Source organism: Sphaerodactylus townsendi, linkage group LG04, assembly GCF_021028975.2.
Source record: "Sphaerodactylus townsendi isolate TG3544 linkage group LG04, MPM_Stown_v2.3, whole genome shotgun sequence".
NCBI lineage: Eukaryota > Metazoa > Chordata > Lepidosauria > Squamata > Sphaerodactylidae > Sphaerodactylus > Sphaerodactylus townsendi.
In genome coordinates, this window is record NC_059428.1 from 157,951,718 (window position 1) to 157,976,386 (window position 24,669).

Below are 24,669 nucleotides of genomic sequence, written 5' to 3' on the forward strand. Positions count from 1 at the left end.
ACCCAGTTCCTTCAGATTAGAATCCACCTGGTCCTAACAGCTACACCATGCTGGCTCTCTTGTAAAGCCTTTACAAGCCAAGCATATGCTCTGTTGCTGAGCTATGGCCTTGGTTAATCTGGGAATACTTTCTCCATCGGTGCCTGGAATGGATCATGAGTCACTGTAGTTAAGAAAACCTTCAGAAAGTTGGTTGAATTGGGATGTGATGAATCACGAAATCTGGATACATATCAGAGCCAAGCTCCATCACTTTCACCACACAAGAAGTTCGCACAGCCCAGCTGCTTGTTTCCATGTCGAGCAGCGCCCTTATTCACTGGCTCCGAACCCCGTTTTTTCCAGCCAAAAGCCAGACACAGTTCAGAATGTTCATAAAATGCAACGTTTCATTTTAAAAGGAGGAATCGTTCTAATCGAAACACTGAAACACATGTAATACGAGAACGTGCCGGGAAAGAGAACGGGCGGGGACAAGTGCAGATTAGAGAAAAACCAAGATTTGAGACACGAAAACGTAGACACAAAACAGAAAATCAAAGGGAAAGGAAGCTGGAGGGGGCAGATCTGAGCCGCAGCAGGTGGAACTGTGTGATAGCATTGTTGCCTGCCTCCAGTTCTCTCAGCCCCTTGCAGTGTTACTGTCTTCTGCCTTATACCCTGATTACAAAAATCTTCTGAAAAGACAGCAACAAAAAGGAAGTATGCGTTGATGATTTGTAGGCAACTCTGGTTCCCTCCAAGCGGCTTATCTGGACGGTTCCCGTCTTCAGTTCTTCACGCTCCTTGCCGATATTATTAATAACGTTTTCGAAGGGGAGTCTGAGGAACCTGGGAGTTTCTCGGAAGCTCGTCTGAGGTTTTTCAAAGCAAAGATCGGGAAGTGGAGCCAAGCGCCCTTGAAAGAAACCCAACAATCACTTCAAAGTCCAGTATTGTGTAGCTGCTGAGGAGCCCTTGGGTAGGGCAGGCACCCAATTCATAGGGGCAACAACCAAGGCCAAGGTAGGAGTAGGGTTAGGGCACACACTACGTTTCGTTCTCCAAACAAATAGAACAGAAAGAGTTCCCTGAAAGTGGAAAGTTTGACAAACAGTGTAATATGATAACACATACAAGCACAGAAGTACAGCTCAGGTGTTAGGTCTATGGACAACAAAGATGTACAGACAAACAATACAAACATCTTGGTTGAAACTGCCTCCCTTTATGTCTTTTCAAGACGCGTATCAAGAATAAAAGGGATTATATATAATTTTTCAAAAGGAGATGATATGATGTTTGCCAAATCCTATCACACAAGGAGGAGGAGGAGAGTTGGACTTATATCCCCCTTTCTCTCCTGTAAGGAGACTCAAAGGAGCTTACAATATCCTTTCCCCCCCCCCTCACAACAAACACCCTGTGAAGTAGGTGGGGCTGAGAGAGCTCAGAAAAACTGTGACTAGCCCAAGGTCACCCAGCTGGCGTGTGTATTGGAGAGCACAAGCTAATCTGGTTCCCTAGATAAGCCTCCACAGCTCAAGTGGCAGAGCGGGGAATCAAACCCGGTTCCTCTAGATTAGAGTTCACCTGCTCTTCACCATCCTGACAAGTCTAGGAAGGTGAGGAAGGATGGGCAAAATTTATAACTAATGCGGTAAATATACGACAGTCAGAAACCATTATTTTTAAAATTCAAAAGAGCTACAGGGAGGTTCTACAGCCAGTATCCAGCATACAGAGAAGTATGGAACAATATAAAAAATGTATGCATATTTGTGGGAAAATATTCAGTTCTAAGTGAGCAACTGCAGGAGTGTTTCTCTGTGTGAAAAAGAATTTCAGTACTTAAAGAGGGAGGAAGGTTTTCTACAATAAGACACCGCTCGCCATTTGATACCCATTTTTGAGCAGGGAGCCCTCTCAGTTTAGGAAGAAGAGGGCTGATAAATAAATCACACGTACTTACCATTAAAAAAATATCAAAAAGGACATGGGAGATAGAATCAATACGATCATTATCACAAGGACAAATTCTTGATAGGGGTTTACAAGGCAAGAAACGTTCGAGGTGGTTTGCCATTACCTGATTCCGAGTCCTGGCCCCGGTACTCCTTAGAGGTTTCCCATCCAAATTATAGCCAGGGTCAGGGCTGAGAGCATGGGACCGGCCCAAGACCCTGTGAGTGGGGATTTGAATCTGGGTTGTGCAGTTCCTAGTCCAAAACCCCAAAACTGCCATTCAAGTTTCAGTGGGATTAAAGTGCTTGCTAAGGTTCGTCAAAGGCCCCTGCTGCACATGCAGAATAATGCACATTCAATCCACTTCCACAATGGTTTGAAAGTGGATTTTGTGATTCCGCACAGGGAAATCCAGCTTCAAAGTGCACTGAAAGCGGATTGAAAGTGCGTTGTTCTGCACGTGCGGAAGGGGCCAACATGAGACCCAAGTTTTCTAAGGGAAAGGCTGAGGAACATGAACGTCTTGCGTGATTTCTAACGGGGTCCGCAACACAATAAACTGGGCAACAGAAATCCAAGAGGGTCTAGTCCTGTGGTGGCGAACCTTTGGCACTCCAGATGTTATGGACTACAATTCCCATCAGCCCCTGCCAGCATGGGAATTGTAGTCCAAAACATCTGGAGTGCCAAAGGTTCGCCACCACTGGTCTAGTCACCACTCTTTGCCCCCGGAAGAAACTGCTGGTTGTGTCTTGTTCTAACCTGAGAAGGGGCAACCTGGCCTTTGTGAATCCACTGTACAATTACAGGAAAGGTTGCTAAGGGGGAAAAAATGAGATGAATGCCAGAAATGTCCTCCGTGACCCAAACAAACCAGCTGCATGGGCTCGTCTGATCTAAACATCATACTTTCCACATTACAGAGGACAGACCTGAGCAAACACACTGCTTTTCTGTAGGAAGACGGCTTACCTAAATTGTGCCGCTTTGCCTTCGCGTGCTCGTGAATGTGCTTCTTTGTAAAACAGCCAAAGAAGACACAGTACAGGCAAGAATGAAGTCTGTTCAGATGGGCACCGCACATGTGACAGATACACGACTTTGCCTGCAAAAGGAAAGGAGAGACATGCGTTACAAACGGCCGGCACTGCTGGGTTACAGGAGTGAAGCAGGACAGAGATTCGTCTCGTTTTCCCTGAGAGGTGAGCCATGCAAAAAGCGACCACGGAGTTTCCTACACAACCCTGTGTCGTTGCCCATGATGCAACCTGTCATGAACCAGTCCCCCAGTTGTTGAGGACTCTGACGTAGAGCCTGAAGACACTGTGGATCCAAAACTGGCTCATCCTGAGGGGGTGCAGGCAGCAGCAGCAGAAGAAGAGTTTGGATTTATACCCCACCTTTCTCTCCTGCAAGGAGACTCAAGGTGGCCTACAAGCTCCTTTCCCCTCCTCTCCCCACAACAGACATTGTGAGGCTGGTGGGGCTGAGAGAGTTCTGAATGAACTGTGACTAGCCCAAGGTCACCCAGCAGGAATATAGGAGTGCGGAAGCAAATCTGGTTCACCAGATAAGCCTCTGCCACTCAGGTGGAGGAGTGGAGAGTCAAACCCGGGTCTCCAGATTAGAATCCATCTGCTCTTAACCACTACACCATGCTGGCTTCAAACCCTTCGTTGCAAGCCAAGGCAGAGCCTGATGCCATGAAACTAGGAGAGCCGTCAGGAATCTCAGAGCATCTCAGTCATGAGCCAGCTACACAGAGGAGACAGAGACAGAGGCTGCAGCTACAGTGTAAAAGGAGAAGTGCTCTTATTGGCCAGCCAAACAAATTGCCAATATGGTGGAAGTTTTTTCACGCCAGAGATATTAATGTGCAGAAAAGCACGACATACAATAGTAAGAAGAATTTTTTTCTGCTCTGTCCATTGAACAAAAAAGTGAAACAAATATGCTCAAACTTTAAAGGCTTCACGATCAGGTTCTCTTCAAGTGAATTGGCCACGGGTTCTCCCAAAGGCCAAGTTCATCTGATCAATAAATGATCTCAGAAAGATCTGATCAATGTATTTTCCAAGAGTTTTACAGCAGGGATCCACCATCTGTTGTAGGTTTTCTAGGCTATGAAGTTGCGGTCTAGCAGTTTTGGCTCCCGACGTTTCACGCACAACCATGGCTGTCATCTTCAGAGGCATGTCACGGTAAGAGGTGTTCCTCTCCAGAAAGAAACAAGTCTTACCATGACATGCCTCTAAAGACGCCAGGAGAAATATTTGCAGCCAAAACTACCAGACCAAAGGCAAGCAGCCCAGAAAACCCACAACAGTCAACCTTTGGTCAAACCAAGCTTCAAGTAAACAAATACAAAGTTGGATATAAAGAGTGAAAGCACCTCCAGACAGGCAGCATTATTACAAAACAGGAAATGTCAAACAAGTCTGACAAACAGAACAAATTAACTAGTTGTGGTGGGTTTTCCAGGCTGTGTGGCTGTGGTCTGGTAGATCTTGTTCCTAATGTTTCGCCTGCATCTGTGGCCGGCATCTTCAGAGGTGCATCGCAGAGGGAAGTCTGTTACACACTGTGTCCACCAAGAAAACTTCAACAAGAAGGAAGAGACTCTGAGAATTAACAAAACTTGGCTACCAGTAATTAAAAACATGAGAATCAAAGGGCAAGGGCATGCTAGGTTCATGGACAATGGACTCCGCCCAGACACAGAGTTTACATTCACTAAGACTTTTGCTGCTGCTGCAGAGAATGCAAATGTGAATCACTCCCTGGACTGAAAAACAGCCCTTACTATCAGGAAGTTTTTCCTGATGTTTAGTTAGAATCTCTTTTCCTTCACCTTGAACCCATGACTCCTGGTCCTGGTCTCCAGAGCAGCAGAAAATAAGCTTGCTCCCTCACCAACATGACATCCCTTCAAATATCTAAACATGGCTGCCATGTCACCTCTTCACCTTCTCTTCACCAAACAAAACATCCCCAGCCGCCTAAGTCTCTCCTCGTAGGGCATGGATTCCAGACCTTTGACCACTTTGGTCACCCTCCTCTGGACCCGTTCCAGCTTGTCAATATCCTTCTTGAACTGTGGTGCCCAGAACTGTAAGCAATATTCCAGGCGAGGTCTAACCAATATGTTCTCTCCCCTCAACTAGCAAAATGTCAGTAACAATGGATCTATGGCAATGAACAGGTAGTAACTGGCTACACACAGAAGCACACGTATATACCCTATGGAGCCTATTCAATGAAGACCAGGTCAGCTCATGCCAAGGGATTTTCCCCATCACTGCAGCCTCGTCCAAATACAGTTTCCCCATGAGTGAACACCTGCTATTTACTTCCACGGCAAAAAAAGAGAGAGAGAAAAGGGCCAAATTTGGTGATATACCCAGTGCCCTCTCTCTTGTGACCTCAATGTCGATCCATCAGGGCTAATTTCTCCTTTATTATACTTCATATTGTAGGCTGTTTACCCAGACAACACATTACAAGCCTGCAAGAACTGAGCCCACCACTAATATTCCATCTTTTCCCCAAATTCCGCTTCTTGATGAGGTGCTACACAGTGAAAGAACTCTGGAAACTGGATTTGCAAATAAGCCAGTGAAATTTTATTCCTCAGTATGTATTTAATCCACTGAAAAGCCTTAAGCTCAACCTTCTACGAAAGCCAGATGTTAACCGTTTAACATTTTACTCTGGGTTGGTCACTTGGATTTTAGAAAGTTATGGGGGGTGTTAAGGACAGGCAAGAGGCTCACGTCACTTACAAACTGAAGTAATTTGCGCAAAGATTTGACTTGTGCACCTCGCACAAATCACGTTTCCAAAGGAACACAAAATCTAATTAACAGATGCACTTGTGAGTCCAAGAAAACATCTGGTATAAAGTATTGGGTGTCAAGCGGTGGCCCTCCAGATGTTCATGAACTACTATTCCCATCAGCCTTTGCCAGCATGGCCAATGCCCAGACTGGGAGGGGCTGATGGGAATTGTAGTCCATGAACATCTGGAGGGCCAGAGTTTGACACCCGTGAAACATGGACAAAAACCCAATTATCTACACAGGTGTTGGAAATCTCATGACAAATGGGTGTGTAATTGTGGTTCTGGGGCTAACGTGTACATTGCAAGCAGCTTCTATGCTGGAGGGTGTTGATATGACCAGAGCTCCAACTACTGACGATTTGGTTTCTTATACAGTTGGTTGTAGAAGCTTCCCATCCAATTGATGATACAATGAGTTAGCAGGAAAAGGTCAGAATCGAGTTTTAATCTAAAAACTACTCTTTTGTTACAGGACGTCACAAAAGCTACAAGCAAAATATCTTGACGTCGCTCTCAGTCTTCAAATGTACCCAGATAAGTTGCAAAAATCGGGACAAGAGTCAGGAAGAGATCTTTTCTGGGCGAGATTGTGACCTTGCAATCAAGTACAGGCAAAAGCCAATGTTAATGTTCTACACAGAAGATCCTAAGAATGCTCCATGAAGAACGTTCCTTGGACAAAAGCACTATTATATGGCTCAGAATGCTTCATGGCATTGAGATAGTTGGTATGAATGTTTGAGAACATTCTGTGATGTCACAGCAGTTGCCATGTGTCCAAATCAGCCATTTCTCCACCTTGTAGACAGACATTCCTGCTGGGTGACCTTGGGCTAGTCACAGTTCTTTGGAACTCTCTCCGTTCCCACCTACCTCACAAGGAGAGAGGAAGGGAAAGGAGATTGTAAGCCACCTTGAGTCTCCTTACAGGTATAAATCCAAAACTCTTCTTCTACATATGCTAGCTTGCCCACGATCCCGCACGGCAAGGGGGTTGGACTTGATGGCCCTTGCGTTCTCTTCCAACTCTATGAATCTATGAGTCAGAAAGTTGACTGGAATGTGGATGAGACGAGATACTTGTTCTCAAGAATCGTTACTTGCCTTGGGCGAATAGGTACCTGCAAGGGAGTATTTACATTTAGGCTTTCTACCCTTCCTTGACATGAGCTGAGCTGTACAACTGTGCCAGTTCTGCTGATGATAAAACCCTGTTTTTAACAAAGGCTGGAAGGTTAATATTTACAGGCAACCACCGAGATCAATATACGCTCTACATTAAAAATCTAAGTACACTTAGCAAAAAATTACACTGAAAATTGCTGTGGGGTAAACATATTTTAGATCAGAGTATTAAAACACAACTACTTGTAACTACCATGTAATGTAACTACCATGCTTTTTTTTTTTTCAAATTGCAACCAATCGGTAGGTCAGAAAGAAGGCTACAACATTACTTGTGAATCATTACTTGGGAGTTTTAAAAGCTACATACCAGCATTCGACACGTCAACGCCCAAAACTTTTAAGGAAAAGCCACAAAGCACTTTTCCTAACATTCCCAACTATACAGTACAACTTATTCATTTACCACCTAGGGGACAGAACACAACCAAAATACTATTTACATGAGTCAGTATGCCGGGTTGCATCATCAGAACAGCAGTGAGTCACACGAACTCCCTGGACCAACTAGGGATCCTTCAGACAACGAGAATTGGAGACCAAGCAGAAGGAATGTTGGGTAACAGCCACTGGCTGTTGCGGATCATAACCCTTCTGGTCCAGCAACTTTCTCTCCTGCAAGCAGATTCAAGGTGGCTTACAAGCTCCTTTCCTTCCTCTCCCCACAACAGACACCTTGTGAGGTCGGTGGGGCTGAGAGAGCTCTCAGAGAACTGAGACTAGCCCAAGGTCACCCAGCAGGAACACAGGAGTGCGGAAACACCAGAAAAGTCTCTGCCACTCAGGTGGAGGAGTGTGGAATCAAACCTGGTTCTCCCGATTAGAATCCCTTTGCTCTTAACCACTACACCACACCAGCTACCCAAGACCAAAACGGGATGGAAATCTTCATTTTCAGCAGCACCTAATTCTTACTGAACTAACCACTGCTGAGGTGCTATCAGAGTCCCCTGGAAAGAAGTAAATACTTAGAAAAGCTTGCCAAGGAGGCAGTGATAAATTCAGAGTTAAACTGTGCTTTTATGCTTTGTTTTTTTTCCAGCTGGCATTTCGGTTGACTAAGGAATTTATTTCTGGATAGAATAAATCGCCAGTGTTATGAACGAGGCACACAGCCCAGCAATGTCACCCTACATATGGAGGATGTTAAAGTTAAGGCAAAGGACTTATGTATATGGGTGGGGGGGGGGGATGATTCTATGACGGAGATAGGGGATCATTTTCTCTTAAATGGGGGGTACTTTTTCTTTCTTTAACCCTACATTTTAACCATAACATAAGCATTCTAGGAACATAACAGAGGATGGTAGCACAGCAATGATTTGATGTCTGGTTCAAGTATTCCACACTGCAAGATTCATGGCTGTGGGTATCTGTAATTTCTGTGCAAGCGCAGAATCCAACACTGAGCTCAAGATTTTCCCTGGGAACTGAAGACTTTAGTTTAGGGGAGGAAGCAAGTGTTGACTGCCAAAACTTCAAAACTGCAGAGAGTATCAAGCAATTTTGAGAAGCCAGAATAGGCTGCTGCTGCTGCTGCTGCTGCTGCTGCTGCTGCTGCTGCTGCTGCTGCTGCTGCTGCTGCTGCTGCTGCAGAAGAAGAAGAAGAAGAAGAAGAAGAAGAAGAAGAAGAAGAAGAAGAAGAAGAAGAAGAAGAAGAAGAAGAAGAAGAAGAAGAAGAAGAAGAAGAGGAGGAGGAGGAGGAGGAGGAGGAGGAGTTTGGATTTATACCCCACCTTTCTCCCCTGAAAGAAGACTCAAGGTGGCTTACAAGCTCCTTTCCCTTCCTCTCCCCACCTTGTGGGGTAGGTGGGGCTGAGAGAGTTCCAGAGAACTGTGACTAGCCCAAGGTCACCCAGCAGGAATGTAGGAGTGCAGAAACACATCTGGTTCACCAGATAAGCCTCTGCCACTCAGGGGGAGGTGTGGGTTCTCCTGAGTAGAATCCACCTGCTCTTAACCACTACACCGCACTTGCTCTCAATCCACTGCCTTGCGTGGCTCTTTGACCATCCCCAGAACTGCAGAAATGAAGGTCCCCCCCCCCCCGAAGGATCCAGCATCCATCTGAGCAGGAATGAACTCTGCAGAGAAGGCAGCGAAAACAAACCAATGGCCCTACGCCCTCCCTGAGGAGCGTCCACATTTGCAAGATTAGAAATACCCTCTGAAGTGGTCCAACTCCTTAGTGAACTTCAGTTCGGTGATTGCTAAAAACGTACTAACCACAAAAGAAACCGAGTCCAAGGATATGTTCCGTACGCTATTTATAAAAACTCAACAGCCTAATGCATCGTCACAGAGGGATTATAATAAGGAGAAGTGGGAAATGAGTTATTTGAATGGCTTGTTTTCATCAACACAAAGGCCCCAGATTTACCTCTGAGGAAAAATCAGTCATCTTTAGCGCAGGCTGGAATTTCACAATTAGGTCTCAGGGGCGGAAAAATTACTCCAGTGCACTGGGAACTACCAACACATTGTTTTAAAGGTTCAATAAAACCAAGTCCTCTAGGAGTGACACAGGTGATGAACTCCTGACAGGGTGTGAACATTTGTTTAAATAATGGGTAGGTAAGCTACGTCCTTGGGTACCCACGGAGGAACGTCTCTCTTCAACAGATGAGAGAAAGATGGAAAATGGTTTCAAGTTCCCAGTTCCGCTCCTTTCTGAACCTTGCTTAAGGAATATATAGCACACATGCGTTCTTTTTTCAGTGTGGTGATTTTATCAGTTTCCTGCACTGCACCACTGCAGCAGCCAATTCCACACGAGAACAAGACGGCTGCCAATGCCGCAGCAGAGTGTTCGAAGACAGAGTATAAAAATCTATTACTTTGCCCCATCATCCCGTGTCAGCAAATCGTGAAAATGTTTTTAAACGTTTTAGGTAATGCGCTGATCTAATCTTCGGAGACGCATGACTTGAGAAGTAACGCAGAGCAGCCAGGCCAACCTGGAGCCGTGCGGAAGCATGTTATCCTGCGCCGCGCATGAAGCGGAGGTGTGAACTTGTAAAGCGGGAGGACACGCCAAAATTTCTGTTCTTAATAAGGACAGCAGGGGTTGGGAGAGAGAAAAAATATGCACTCTGGGGAGACTACTAGGTTTCTTTGATGGGCATAATCTGAGCCGTATTAATAGAAAAAGAGACACTCACGGGAAATGTAGATCAATGCTTCGGCAACCGATTGCATCTTTTGACAGCAAGGAGTCTAAGCCATCCGTAGACAACATGGACTTATTTACAATTTACTCCAGTTCTGACAGGGAGGAAAAGATAGCTGCAATACAGATGCTCCACGAAATGATTTTTACAAGGGGAAAAATTAGAGGGGGTTATACCAATGCCTTCTTCCCAAGCTCACGCCAAGTAGGTTGTTGGCTTAGTAGTCGGCATAAGAAGCCGCCTCTCAATTTTCCATTCCTTCATACCTCACGTGAAATTACTTATGAGGAGAGGCTGCAGCGTTTGGGACTCTTTAGTTTGGAGAGGAGACGTCTGAGGGGGGATATGACAAGTCTGTGCATGGAGTAGAAAATGCTGACACAGAGAAATTTTCCTCTCTTTCTCAAAATACTAAAACCAGGGGGCATACACTGAAAATGCTGGGGGGAAGAATTAGGACTCATAAAAGGAAACATTTCTTCCTTTGGTGTTTGGAATATGCTGCCACAGGAGGTGGTGATGGCCACTAACCTGGGTAGCTTTCAAAGGGCCTTGGCCAGATTTATGGAGGAGAAGTTGATCTGTGGCTACCAATCTTGATCCTCCTTGATCTGAGGTTGCAAATGCCTCAGCAGACCAGGTGCTCGGCAGCAGCAGCAGCAGAAGGCCATTGCTTTCACATCCTGCATGTGAGCTCCCAAAGGCACCTGGTGGGTCACTGAGAGTAGCAGAGTGGTGGACTAGGTGGACTCTGATCTGATCCAGCAGGCTCTTTCTTATGTTCTTACTCAATGCTTCCCACATGTACGCAGAGCTCACGACCCCTCTTCTGTAGCTGCTGCCGTTCAGGACAGCCAGATATTGGCGCTCAACCTAACAGTAACGTCCAGTGGTGTCCAAGCATGAGAACTTTGAGTCCTGAGTTCACTGATGACTGTCCCCCCACCCCACAGGGGAACACAAGAACACAAAAGTCACAAGAGCAACAGAATAACCTCTTACAGGGGCACTCTGTCATGTGGCATACAGCCAACACTGGTGGCCTGTTTACTTTTCACTGCCCCACAGAAGGCAGACGGCTCACATTGATGGCTATTGCCAGAGCATGGCTGTGCCCCAAATATCCTTACCTGGCCGACATTCTTCTTATAGTCAGGGCCCGACTGCAAAATGTGCAGGAAGTTCAGTAGGGCAGTCCCCTTCAGCAAGAGGGACTTCACCAGGGAAGAAGAGGCACCCACCAGCTGCTACTTCGACACCAGAACTCACTGCCATAAATTCAGAAGGATATCCCGCCAATATCATTAACAGTAATGGTGAGAATATGAACAGGACGAAGGCAAGTTAAAAACACTTGTGAAGAGCCCGGGCCATTTCCTAGCTAAGCCCAAAGCAACACGTTTCTGATGCGTTCCGTATAAATTTGGTCTCCGTAGAATCCACAGAACGTAAATCAAAGTTATGGAGGGGCTGCCGTTCTTTCTAAGGCGGAGTTTTCGGCACTTGGGCATTTAGGAAAGTGGGAAACCACAAGGAGACTTAACAGTGCAATCCTGTGCTGAGTTACTCCCACCTAAGACCATTGAAACGAATGGGCTTAGACTGGAAGAAGTCTTCTTAGGGTAGAACTGTAAGAGCTGTGAACCAGAAGCCCTGTGAACTACCCAAGACGAAAAGGCAAAAATCAACTCATGTATCATTCCCTTTCCGCCTGTGTTCACCTCATGGAAGCCATAATACTGACCTATCTTAGAGCCATACAAAAAGGAGCATACACAAAGCAGTTCTGAATACATACTTTGCAATGTTACTAGTAAAAGCAAAGTAAGTTTAACATAATACCAATGGAATAATAAATTTGGGGAGGAGGTGAATAATTCAAATTTTTAGTTGGCTCAAAATTCTGTCCTACAAATCACAACAAACATGCTAATGATAATAAATAGGAAAATATCAAATACACAACGGTTTATAGGTGGAGCAGGGGATCAAGTCTATAAAGTTTGCAAAACAAAAAAAAAACTAGCACTGTCTACGGATATTTCGCTTTCAAGGCAGGTAGGTACCAAATCATTTGTCTAGCTCAAAGAAACTAGACATGTCTGCTGTAGCTGTCTATGTTCTTTTGAAAAAGAGACACTTTGAGGCAAGTGTACAGATAATCCTATTACCCAAATATGATAAGATACGGATGAAATATATGAATTCCATTTTTTTTTGGCAGGGTTCTCAACGGCAAAAGTGTCGTAAAATGCCTTATCTCCTGAAACAGTTCTGATGCGCTCTTTTGTGAAAAGGTTGCAAATTTCATTCTTGAGATTAGTAACTTTTAATTGTGTGTTACCTTTTTTCTTACACACATTTGCTTTGTAATTATTTCTGCTTTCGCATGCCAATAAAGGCTGTTGCCATTGATAATCCTATTATTCTGATGGTCCAAAATGCCTCTCGCCCGCTCCCTACTTGCCATGCCACCAGTAGGACACTGAAACGAGAGAAGGAAATTACCCATTTGTTTTTTTCTGAATTTTATTTGCTACCGATGCTGAGAACTGAGGCAGAACGGTTTGGAGGCTGCAGGAAAGCCATTACATGCTTACGACAACAATCAGTGGTTTGGGAAAGGGCTGCCGTAATGGCTTTAATACATTATGTTCGGAAGCAACGCGTGTTTGAAGCCAAACCTAGCAGCCAAGGCTCATGAAAAATGCATGGAAGGCCAAGACAGGAAGGATGCCGGCTCAATATTACGGCCATTCCTCAATTTTGGGATAAACCAGCAACCCTGAAATGAATGCACCTGGCTATATAATCCCCTACATGCTTCGGCAGGCCTAGGAGCTACTTTTACCTGTCCTGAAAGGTAAGCAACTCCCTTTCAACAATATAGCTCTTCCATAGAGAATGAGACAAAAACAAGAAAATCATGATTCGCAGCTTTCTTGAACTGAATTGGCTTCCTGCATGCGCCGGTTTCCACATACATCTGATTTGCTACTTCTTTCTACAGCTTTAAGTCATTACGTTCATCTGATTCCAAGCTGTTAGTGATTCTTGGCCCAAAGTGTATGTGGTTTTTCCCCAGCAAAGCCGGGGCATTTTCAGCCTTGGCCCCAGCTTCGTGGGACTTTCTGTGTCATGAAACCAGAGCTCTGCAGGATCTAACCCGAGTCCACAGTGCCAGTAAGACAGAGAGGCTCCATCAGGCATACGGGTGAGGACAGCGATGGTTGGAAAATTTCAAGCAGGGTTCCTCTTTCTTTGCCCCTTCACTGGATCCCTTCCAGTTTTATCATGGCTGTCCGCTTAGACCATCCTCCAGACAGAATTTTTAGAATCTGTGCCAGCTGTTCTTAAAGTGTACATTTTAGTGGAGTTTTACTGAAATTATGACTTCATTTATATATGAAGAGAAGTAGAGAAGAAGAGTTTAGATCAGAATTGTTCAGATAAATTAGGGAATCCACAATTCCCATCAGCCCCTAACAGCATGGCCAATTGGCCATGCTGACAGAGGCTGATGGGAATTGTAGTTCCTGAACATCTGGAGAGCCGCAGGTTCCCTACCCCTGGTTTAGATTTATATCCCCCCTTTCTCTCCTATAGGAGACTCAAAGGGGCTTACAATCTCCTTGCCCTTCCCCCCTCACAACAAACACCCTGTGAGGTGGGTGGGGCCGAGAGAGCTCCGAAGAACTGTGACTAGCCCAAGGTCACCCAGCTGGCATGTGTGGGAGTGCACAGGCTAATCTGAATTCCCCAGATAAGCCTCCACAGCTCAAGTGGCAGAGCTGGGAATCAAACCTGGTTCCTCCAGATTAGAATGTACCTGCTCTTAACCACTATGCCACTGATGCTTTATCATTATATATTATGAACTTGAAATATGCTGCCAGGAGCCCAGTTCACCAGGGAGGGCTCCAGGGTATAAACAAAATGTCAATTTAAAAAATCCGTTCAATCAAGGCACGTTTTATACAGCCTTGAATACTGTGTGTGAGGGTTTCAGCATTTTGCAAGCCACTTCTGGATCGGTGGGCGGATTCTCGTGTGGGTGCTCTTACGTAACAAATATCGTAGGACCCCTGTCAAGCACAGTAAGGAATGCAAAGTACAACTTCAAACTCTTGAAAGAAATTATATTCTGAACTCCAGTGGGATAAGCTGGCCGTTCTGCCCGTCTCCCAACACTGTTGCAGACTTTGTGTAGAAAACTACTGTAGATGACATCAATTCCACAGTAAAAATCAAACAAACAACAACTCTAAGTCATCGCACAGAACTTTGAAAAGGTAAATTGAAAGTCAACTCATAGCATCCCTCCCAGACAGAATGATCACTGGTACTCACCTGTGAAGGGTCATTTGTCCTTTGGACAGAGGACACCTGGGTGTTTCTTATTAACCAGACGTCCCAGAGCTCAAACAGAGAATGACCATGAAGGGCCCTTCTCCTTTGAGCGGAAGAGGACATCTGGTTACTGGGAAACACCCAGATGTCCTTGAGCTCAAATGGAGAATGGACATGTTTTAGAGTCTGTGTTACCAGAAGATGCAGAGATGGCTTGCACTTGCCCAGGAGAACCGGGTTTGATTCCCCACTCCCCCACCTGAGTGGCAGAGGACTATCTGGTGAACCAGATGTGTTTCCACACTCCTACATTGCTGCTGGGTGACCTTGGGCTAGTCACAGTTCTCTCGAACTCCCTCAGTCCCACCTACTTCACAAGGTGTCTGTTGTGGGGAGAGGGAAGGAGAAGGAGTTTGTAAGCCACCTTGAGTCTCCTTACAAGAGAGAAAGGCGGGGTATAAATCCAAATCCAAACTCTTCTTCTTCTACTTAAGAGAAAAGGGAATGAAATCAAATTCATCCCACACACAAGAGAGAGACTGATGGATAAGGCGGGGGGATGAGCACATAGAACCATAAAATATAACCCTTCAGTTATTAAAAAGGCTGTGATAAAAGCTCGCAGTGTTTTCCTGGACTTCAAGTAGCAACAGAAAGCACATGGAAGTCCAATTTAGGATAAATGATTAGTAACCGCTTCAAGAGTTGGGCAATGTAACAGGTTGCTTAGCAATCTCCTCCAGTGAAGATATTTTAAGTGGTAACTAGGTAAATGCCGGGGTGGGGGTGGGGGGGTGGAAAGAAAGAGAGGAATGCTGAAATACCAAGGAAATAGGGAGTCCTCAAGGGTCAAAGTTACAAGGACAGTATTCATTTCTCAAGATTCTCCTGACTTTTATCCTAGAAACAAGCTCTCCTCCACACTATTAAGCGACTTCACATTTATAGGGTCGATCACGCACAATTATGATCAAGTCCCAAACTGTGCTGTTCCACTGATATTCAACTTTTAAAAAATGAACAAAGACGCTTCAGACCTCTTACAGGTAAAGCACGTTGCCCCTGAACTGGTGAAGCCCTAGCAAAACTTCTTTCCAAGTATTGCAGCCAACAGCTTAGCTCCATACAAAAGGTTCACTCCTAAATATTAATGTCACAAGAGGAAGAACTTTTAGCATCCAGTGCAACACGTAAGCACGGCAACGTTTCAGTTATGAATGGAGAAACGACAGAGGCTCTTCCGTTGTACAGACAGTCTGAACTAATGAACGCAGTTGGAGCCTCGGCCTGTGAGGAAACGCTCCCGAACACAACGCCCAATCTTTCTAAGCTTCTGCAACAAAAATCATATTTGATACACAGTTTGTATATTCCTAATTATGTAGCATTAAAGTACCGCAGGACGTCCAACACGTATCATTTAAAGAGTTTAAAACATATACGACAGAAGCCAAACATGTTCCTATCATCCCACAGTTGCAATTGAAGAAATTGAAATTTCAGCCCAGGGAACACCAGCGGCCCTCGAGATGGACAAGCGCTTCCCAAGTCGCTACACATCCATCTTGCTTTGGGGAAACATTTCCCCAAACTGAACTGACATCATTGATGATAAGCAAAAGGTGCGAGACGCAGCATCATGTTAATTTCAGACTCCATTAAACACAGGCGAGGTGCCGGAGGGGGACACATGCACACATAAGCACGCAGCTGATATCCCTGAAGTGAGAGACCTGGACGGATATTGATGAATACAGTTCACATTTATCTACACAATATTCCACATGCACCCAAGAGCTCAAAGCGGAGCTGCCCTTTAATGGGAGAGGATATTTAAGACTTAATACAGGACTCCGCTAACTGCCCGACGAGTGGCGACATATTACCCCAACCTGCTTTTCAAATTGCCGGAAGCCAGCCCATTCATCAGAATAATAGCACATTTCATTGCGCCATGGAACAGTTACAAAAAATGCCTAGACCAAGGTGGAATGGGGAATCAGTGAATCACAGTCCTCTCGCAGGTTCGGCGCTTTTAGCCATACATCCGCACGCCACAGGACTAAGCAGATGGGTTACACCACACGTATCTTCTAATTTCCCTATTTGTGTTAGTTACTGCCCATCACGGTGGACGTATTGGCCCTACTGCAGGTTGACGTGATCGTAACAATTCTCAGCTGAGTAATAGCACAGGCCCGTTGTGGAGGAACACAACTCACAAAAACCGGAGCTTACTAACGCGAGCGTTGTCCGATGAACCAGTCATCCAAATCCAGAATGCCCATGCGAAGAAATATGGCCACACCTAGATTTGCGATCACTCAGAAACACTTATTTTTTTAAAGGCCTGTCTTTCTAGAGCTTAGCGAGCATCTAGCAATTTTAGCCTTCTGTCTTTTCCTGCTTCTATACTCAAAAAGTAGGACATATCTTTCAGCCCGGTGAGGGAGCTGAAAACTGCACATCCACTGTCACCTGAACGAGATTAAGCCACTTGTTGACAATTTACCAGCACAGCACACCAGCGTGGTTCATTTTCTGCAACAGAAATCACGTTCTTGCAAAAAAAAAAACCAAACTGGAAACAGCCTGGAAGGAAATTATACCACCAATAGCTACATAATGAAGTAGTTTCATGGAATACAATAGCTGCACTCAGATCTATTGATAAACTGCTTGATGGGCCATAAAATGAACAAACCACAGTTAATTGGGATATTCAGACCAATTCAGACCAATTGGGATATTCAGACCAATCCAACAAACCCAGGATGGTTGTAAGTCACCAAATAAGGATTGGAAAGCAGGATTTGTGACTGGCTTGTGAACTACAGTTTGAACTAGATACCACCCTGTTTCTCCGAAAATAAGACATCCCCCAAGAATATGACATAGTAGAGGTTTTGCTGAAGTATTAAATACAAAACTTCCCCCAAAAGCAAGACGTAGCAAAGTTTTTGTTAGGAAGCATGCCCGTTGAACAGAACACCACAGCAAGCAGCTGTGGAGCGGAAAAATAAGACATCCCCTGAAAATAAGACATAGCGCATCTTTGGGAGCAAAAATTAATATAAGACACTGTCTCATTTTCAGAGAAACACGGTACATACTGTGGCATCTGAGCTGAGCTGTGGCATCTGAGCTGAGATACTTCATGCTGTGGCATCTGAGCTCAGAGAAAATGTTCTTATTGATGGGACAGAGAAAAGAAGGAGAAGAGTTGGATTTATATCCTACTTTTCTCTACCTTTAAGGAGTCTCAAAGCAGCTTACCATTGCCTTCCCTTCCCCTCGTCACAACAAGCACCGTATGGGAACAGGTGGGGCTGAGAGAGTTCAAGTCAAACTGCGATTGGCTTAAGGTCACCCAGCAGGCTTCCTGTGGAGGGGTGGGGAAACAAACTTGGTTCACCAGATTAGAGTCCACCGCACATGTGGAGGAGTGGGGAATCGATTTTCCCAACTAGAGTCCGCCACTCATGTGGATGAACGGGGAATCAAACCCGGTTCTCTAGAATAGTTTGCTGCTCTTAATCATTACACCACGGCAGCTCTCGAGCGAGTGGGGAGTGTGTGTGTGTACATGCATATGTAAAGTGCCATCAAGTCACAGCACTAGTGATAGTTAACAAGCCCAGTAGCACTATTCCAAGGGACCTCTTTCCAAGTGGTGGCAAAACATTGAACCATAAAGAACCACTGAAGTAATGAAGATTAAAGAAACACAGACACCATTAGCTTTACGAGATCAGCCAAATGTGTCTCAACTATGCCAAACGCAAGTTACCCCTTTGCTTTTAAAAGAGAATGAAAACAAATCTAATGAACATATACGTACCTCTTACACAACAAAATTGCACATATATTTTTTTCTCCCTGCAAATATCTTTTGGGCTGGCCTGTCCCTTACAAGGGAAAGACGATTAAAGCCTGAACTCTCCTGAACAACGTAATATCTGTCTCTGTCATACTATTCGCTATGAAATTTTTAAACACTCCTCGGGCTTGAAATCCACAGACCCAAATGCCCTTGGAATGATTCAAACAAAATAGGGGCTTCAGACACGAGGGCAGACTCAAATCCCCTGGCTTCAAGAGTGGAACCCTAAAGGTGAAGAAGAGGGAAAACCTACAGGACATTTTAACATACTCTCCTTTTTTTAAAAAAACCACCCTTTTATTACATTGATAGTATTCCCAGTACAAGTAATAGGAATTATCACGTCGGTTTAGAGCTCAGATTGGAATCCGGAAAAGAAGCCGAGAGGCAAGATCACGGGTCCTCAACTGGGGGACAATTTCTCAAGTAATAAAGTGATGCTCAAAATATGACAACAAAGACTGCCATCATATATGGAATGAGAAATGCTCGACGTTCAAAGTGGAGAATGTTTTTGTGGATTTAATTTTCCTGCATATATAGAATGTCCTGAGGTTGTGCTTATGTACAGAACAGGAAAGCAGCTGGAACTTGTTTTAGCTGGAGAGGGGAAAAGTTCTGCAACATGTGAGAAGTGACTTTGATATGTACCGGTATTTACTCTTACTGGGTATGTTCTATGATCACAGCTATACTATTAAGGCACAGGTGTCACACTCGCAGCCCTCTGGATGTTCATGAACTACAATTCCCATCAGCCCTTGCCAGTATAGCCAATGCTCATGTTGGGAGGGACTGATGGGAATTGTAGTTCATGAACATCTGGAGGGCCACAAGTTTGACACCCCTGGAGTCTCCAAGTGGCTTACAAACTCCCTTCCCTTCCTCTCTCCATAACAGACACCTTGGGAGGTAGGTGGGGCTGAGAGAGTTCGGAGAGAACTGTGAGTAGCCCAAGGTCACCCAGCAGGCTTTGCATATCAGAGCGAGGAATCAAACCCAGTTCTCCAGATAAGAGTCTGCTGCTTATGTGGAGGAGTGGGGAATCAAACCCATTTCTCTAGATTAGAGTTCACTGGCCCTTAATCACAACACCACACTGGCTCTCATAGAGGAAGAAGAATTTGAGCTCATACTCTCCCCTTTCTCTCCTGTAAGGAGACTCAAGGCAGCTTACAAACTCCTTTCCCTTCCCAACCCCACAACAGACACCTTGCGAGGTAGGTGGGGCTGAGAGAGTTCTGAAGAACCATGACTATGCCAAGATAACCCTGGAGGCTTCATGTGGAGGAGCAGGAAAACAAATCCAGTTCACCAGATAAGAGTCCGCCACTCATGCGGAGGAGTGGGGAATCCAACCTGGTTCTCCAGATTAGAATCCACCTGCTCTTAACCACTACACCGTCTGTCACTTACATTTTAATAAAAGGATACAAGGCTGGAAAAAAACTGTGTAGTGAAACACAATGCTGGGAGCACCTAGGCACAGAGTGGTAAGCTCCAGTACTGCAGTCAAAGATCTTCTCATGACTTGAGTTCGATCTGGAAAGAAGCCGGTTTCAAGTAGCCGGCTCAAGCTTGCTGGGGGACAAGCACAGAGGACTGGGGAAAGCAACTGCCAAAACACTCCGTAAACTAAGTCTGCCTAGTAAACATCAGGATGTGATGTCATCCCTGACCCACTGCTTGCCCCTTTGCCGGAAGTTACAATGCACAGAATTTAGTGCAGATTGATGGTCAACAAATGCTTCCGCAGTAAGTTAAATGGCAAACTTATAAAACTTATAAAAACAGTGGATGTTCAAAAAAGGAACACATAACCAAGAACAAAGACAGGTGAACGTACACTGCCCAAGTCAGTTCTGTTAAACTTGAGGATCACAATTTTTACAGTGCCATCCTACGCAGAGTTGCTCTGGTCTAAGCCCATGAAACTCTCTTTAGGATTGCACTGACTGGAGAAACTCTCTTTAGGATTGCACTGACTGGAGAAACTCTCTTTAGGATTGCACTGACTGGAGAAACTCTCTTTAGGATTGACGTTAACGGCCTAGCCCTTGCCGTTAGGTAACAACAACGAAAATCTAGAAACAAAGCAGGTGTCGCCTGTGCATTTCCCCCAAACCAGTTGGGAACCACAACAGTTAAGAGTAAAACACAACAACGCTTAAGAAGGCCCTTCTGAAATGTACAAGCAGGTCCGAAGCGACAAACTTGACTCATTCTTGAACGGACACTTGCTTACACCTTTCTGACGTGCCCACCATGTTAAAGAGCCCCCTTTCTCCTGTAGGAGACTCAAAGGTGTTTACAATCTCCTTGCCCTTCCCCCCTCACAACAAGCACCCTGTGAGGTAGGTGGGGCTGAGAGAGCTCCGAAGAACTACAACTAGCCCAAGGTCGCTCAGCTGGCATGTGTTGGAGGGCACAAGCTAATCTGAATTCCCCAGATAAGCCTTCACAGCTCAGGCGGCAGAGCAGGGAATCAAACCCGGTTCCTCCAGATTAGAGTGCACCTGCTCTTAACCACTACGCCACTGCTGCTCCAACCCAGCTTTATTCTTGGAATGTGCATGATATGCATGTTAAAGCTGATACCAAGAATAAAATTGGGTTGGTCTTAAAGGTGCCGCTGGACTCCAACTTTCCTCTGCTGCTTCAGTCCAACATGGCAACCCACCTGAAATTATTGCGTGTGACTAACGGGGCGCTGCGCACAGCTAAGGGCGAGCTCTGGGGTTCTTGTGGATCCTTCCCCTTGAAACTCTTAGAATTTCATAAAACTGATGCTAGAGGCTGCAGGGCCCAGACTGAGAAAAAGCTACAGCAAGGATGAGAGAATGAGTCAACCCACCCTCACATCTACCCACTCATCCAGTTATTTCACCAGCACAAAAGTAACATGAGGGGTGATTTTACCCGGCTTGGTTTCCCCCAACTTGCTGTAGGCCCAAAGGGGTGGGGTTTTTTTTGTCCCCTAAACCTTCAGCATAAGTTTCCTGGATGTCTCGAGGGTTGCAGGGGCAGGGGGGAGGTTGTAAATCTCCACATCGGCCAAAGCCTTCCGCTGGCACTTCAGGTGATGAAATATGTGAATGACATAAGAACATAAGACCGAGCCTGCTGGATCAGGCCAGAGTCCATCTAGTCCAGCACTCTGCTACTCGCAGTGGCCTACCAGGTGCCTTTGGGAGCTCACAGGCAGGAGGTGAAAGCAATGGCCTTAAGAACATAAGAAAGAGCCTGCTGGATCAGAACTGAGTCCATCTAGTCCAGCACTCTGCTACTCGCAGTGGCCCACCAGGTGCCTTTGGGAGCTCACAGGCAGGAGGTGAAAGCAATGGCCTTAAGAACATAAGAAAAGGCCTGCGGGATCAGACCAGAGTCCATCTAGTCCAGCACTCTGCTACTCGCAGTGGCCCACCAGGTGCCTTGGGAGCTCACAGGCAGGAGGTGAAAGCAATGGCCTTAAGAACATAAGAAAAGGCCTGCGGGATCAGACCAGAGTCCATCTAGTCCAGCACTCTGCTACTCGCAGTGGCCCACCAGGTGCCTTTGGGAGCTCACAGGCAGGAGGTGAAAGCAATGGCCTTAAGAACATAAGGAAGAGCCTGCTGGATCAGACCAGAGTCCATCTAGTCCAGCACTCTGCTACTCGCAGTGGCCCACCAGGTGCCTTTGGGAGCTCACAGGCAGGAGGTGAAAGCAATGGCCTTAAGAACATAAGAAAGAGCCTGCTGGATCAGACCAGAGTCCATCTAGTCCAGCACTCTGCTACTCACAGTGGCCCACCAGGTGCCTTTCGGAGCTCACAGGCAGGAGGTGGAAGCAAAGGCCTTAAGAACATAAGAACGAGCCTGCTGGATCAGACCAGAGTCCATCTAGTCCAGCACTCTGCTAAGTACCTAGTGGCTCACCAGTTGCCTTTGGGAGCTCACAGGCAGGAGGTGAAAGCAATGGCCTTAAGAACATAAGAAAGAGCCTGCTGGATCAGACCAGAGTCCATCTAGTCCAGCACTCTGCTACTTGCAGTGGCCCACCAGGTGCCTTTGGGAGCTCACAGGCAGGAGGTGAAAGCAATGGCCTTAAGAACATAAGAAAAGGCCTGCTGGATCAGACCAGAGTCCATCTAGTCCAGCACTCTGCTACTCGCAGTGGCCCACCAGATGCCTTTGGGAGCTCACAGGCAGGAGGTGAAAGCAATGGCCTTAAGAACATAAGGAAGAGACTGCTGGATCAGACCAGAGTCCATCTAGTCCAGCACTCTGCTACTGGCAGTGGCCCACCAGGTGCCTTTGGGAGCCTCACAGGAGGTGAAAGCAATGGCCTTAAGAACATAAGAAAGAGCCTGCTGGATCAGACCAGAGTCCATCTAGTTCAGCACTCTGCTACCGCAGTGGCTCACCAGGTGCCTTTGGGAGCTCACAGGCAGGGAGGTGAAAGCAATGGCCTTAAGAACATAAGAAAGAGCCTGGCTGACTGTGACCAGAGTCCATCTAGTCCAGCACTCTGCTACTCGCAGTGGCCCCACCAGGTGCCTTTGGGAGCTCACAGGCAGGAGGTGAAAGCAATGGCCTTAAGAGCATAAGGAAGAGCCTGCTGGATCAGACCAGAGTCCATCTAGTCCAGCACTCTGCTACTCTGGTGGCCCACCAGGTGCCTTTGGGAGCTCACAGGCAGGAGGTGAAAGCAATGGCCTTAAGAACATAAGAAAGAGCCTGGCTGGATCAGACCAGAGTCCATCTAGTCCAGCACTTGCTACTCGCGAGTGGCCCACCAGGTGCCTTTGGGAGCTCACAGGCAGGAGGTGAAAGCAATGGCCTTTAAGAACATAAGAAAGAGCTCATGGACTGTATCAGACCAGAGTCCACATTCAGTCCAGCACTCTGCTACTCGCAGTGGCCCACCAGGTGCCTTGGGAGCCTGCTATGGGTGAGGCAAGAAGCAATGGCCTTAAGAACATAAGAAAGAGCCTGCTGGATCAGACCAGAGTCCATCTAGTCCAGCACTCTGCTACTCGCAGTGGCCCACCAGGTGCCTTTGGGAGCTCACAGGCAGGAGGTGAAAGCAATGGCTCTGCTGAACTGCACCCAGGTCCACCTGGCCCCTGTAGCTACCTTGTTACCTCAAGTAGTGGCCCACCAGGTGCTGCCTCGGCTGCTGCTGCTGTTGCTGAAAGCACCTAACGCCTTTAATACATAAGGAAGAGCCCGCTGATCAGACCAGAGCCCTTTCTAGGCAAGCACTCTGCCACTGCAGTGGCCCACCAGGTGCCTTTGGGAGTCACAAAGTGGTGGTGCGAAAGCAATGGGCTTAAGAACATAAAAAGGAGCCTCGCTGGACGCACCAGAGTCCATTCCAGTCCAGCACCGACAATTGACTGACCAATCATAACTGCTACCGCAGCGGCCCACCAGGTGCCTTTTGGGAGCTCATATCAATATGAGAAAAGGACCTTGGGTTTTACCAAGCTGCTGCTGCTCCAAGTTGCTCCTGGAGCACCTAAGTTGGGCTGATAAAACCCTCGCTCCTGCTCTTAACAATATTGGGTTTGCCTTAATCATATCAATATTAGGAAGCCAGGTCACCACTTATATAAAAGTATCCTCGACCTCCTGCGAAGCTAATGCGATATAACGCTCTCACATGTTTCATCAATATTGATTGCCTACTGAATTAGGAAGCCTGAAGGTCACCGAAAGTTGTTATCTGTTATCCTCACCTTCCAAGGCGCTAGAGGCGAATAACGCTCTCGATGTCTTACCGAATAGGCCACTGGACAGACGCCTGAAAGCCGAAGTCCTGTCACGCAGAGACTTGTTCAGCTGTACCCCTGGGAGCTGAAAGAGGGTGAAAAGCAACCCCAAGTCCAGGACTTGTTTCTGTACCCCTGGGAGCTGAAAGAGGGTGAAAAGCAACCCCAATTCCAAAAGGCAGATGCAGGCAGAATGGGCAAATATAAATCAACTTGCTCGTTCCTTCTGTACCGGCAGTCAGTTCTGTTTACATCACTTTTCTAACCCGACAACCTTGCAGGAACTCATCTTTGGAATGCTTAAAATAAAAAGCGCATCACCCCCAAATCAAGTTTCAGAACGGCTCCTTCTGACAAACTGCATCAGTACAGGTGAAGTACAACATTTGAAGGATGCAAAATATCCTCCCCTGTCGTCTGCCTGGGGTACCATATCATGCCACATGTTCTTCAATGGATCTCTACACGCTTTTCTTTCAGGAAGTTCACAAGTCACCTGGTAACTAGGCTCACTGGATTAAAGATGCAACTGTGTTTTCAT

At 46.1% G+C, this 24,669-nt stretch overlaps 1 protein-coding gene across 2 annotated transcripts in view; it reads right to left on the reverse strand.

Annotated features, from left to right (window-relative positions):
- Window positions 1–24,669, reverse strand: part of USP22 (ubiquitin specific peptidase 22) — a 101,832-nt gene that overhangs the window by 68,718 nt on the left and 8,445 nt on the right. For both annotated transcript variants that reach the window (XM_048492555.1, XM_048492554.1), the window contains exon 2: window positions 2,917–3,049. In XM_048492555.1, coding sequence (XP_048348512.1) covers window positions 2,917–3,049 — 133 coding nt within the window. The remainder of the gene's footprint in view (window positions 1–2,916; window positions 3,050–24,669) is intronic.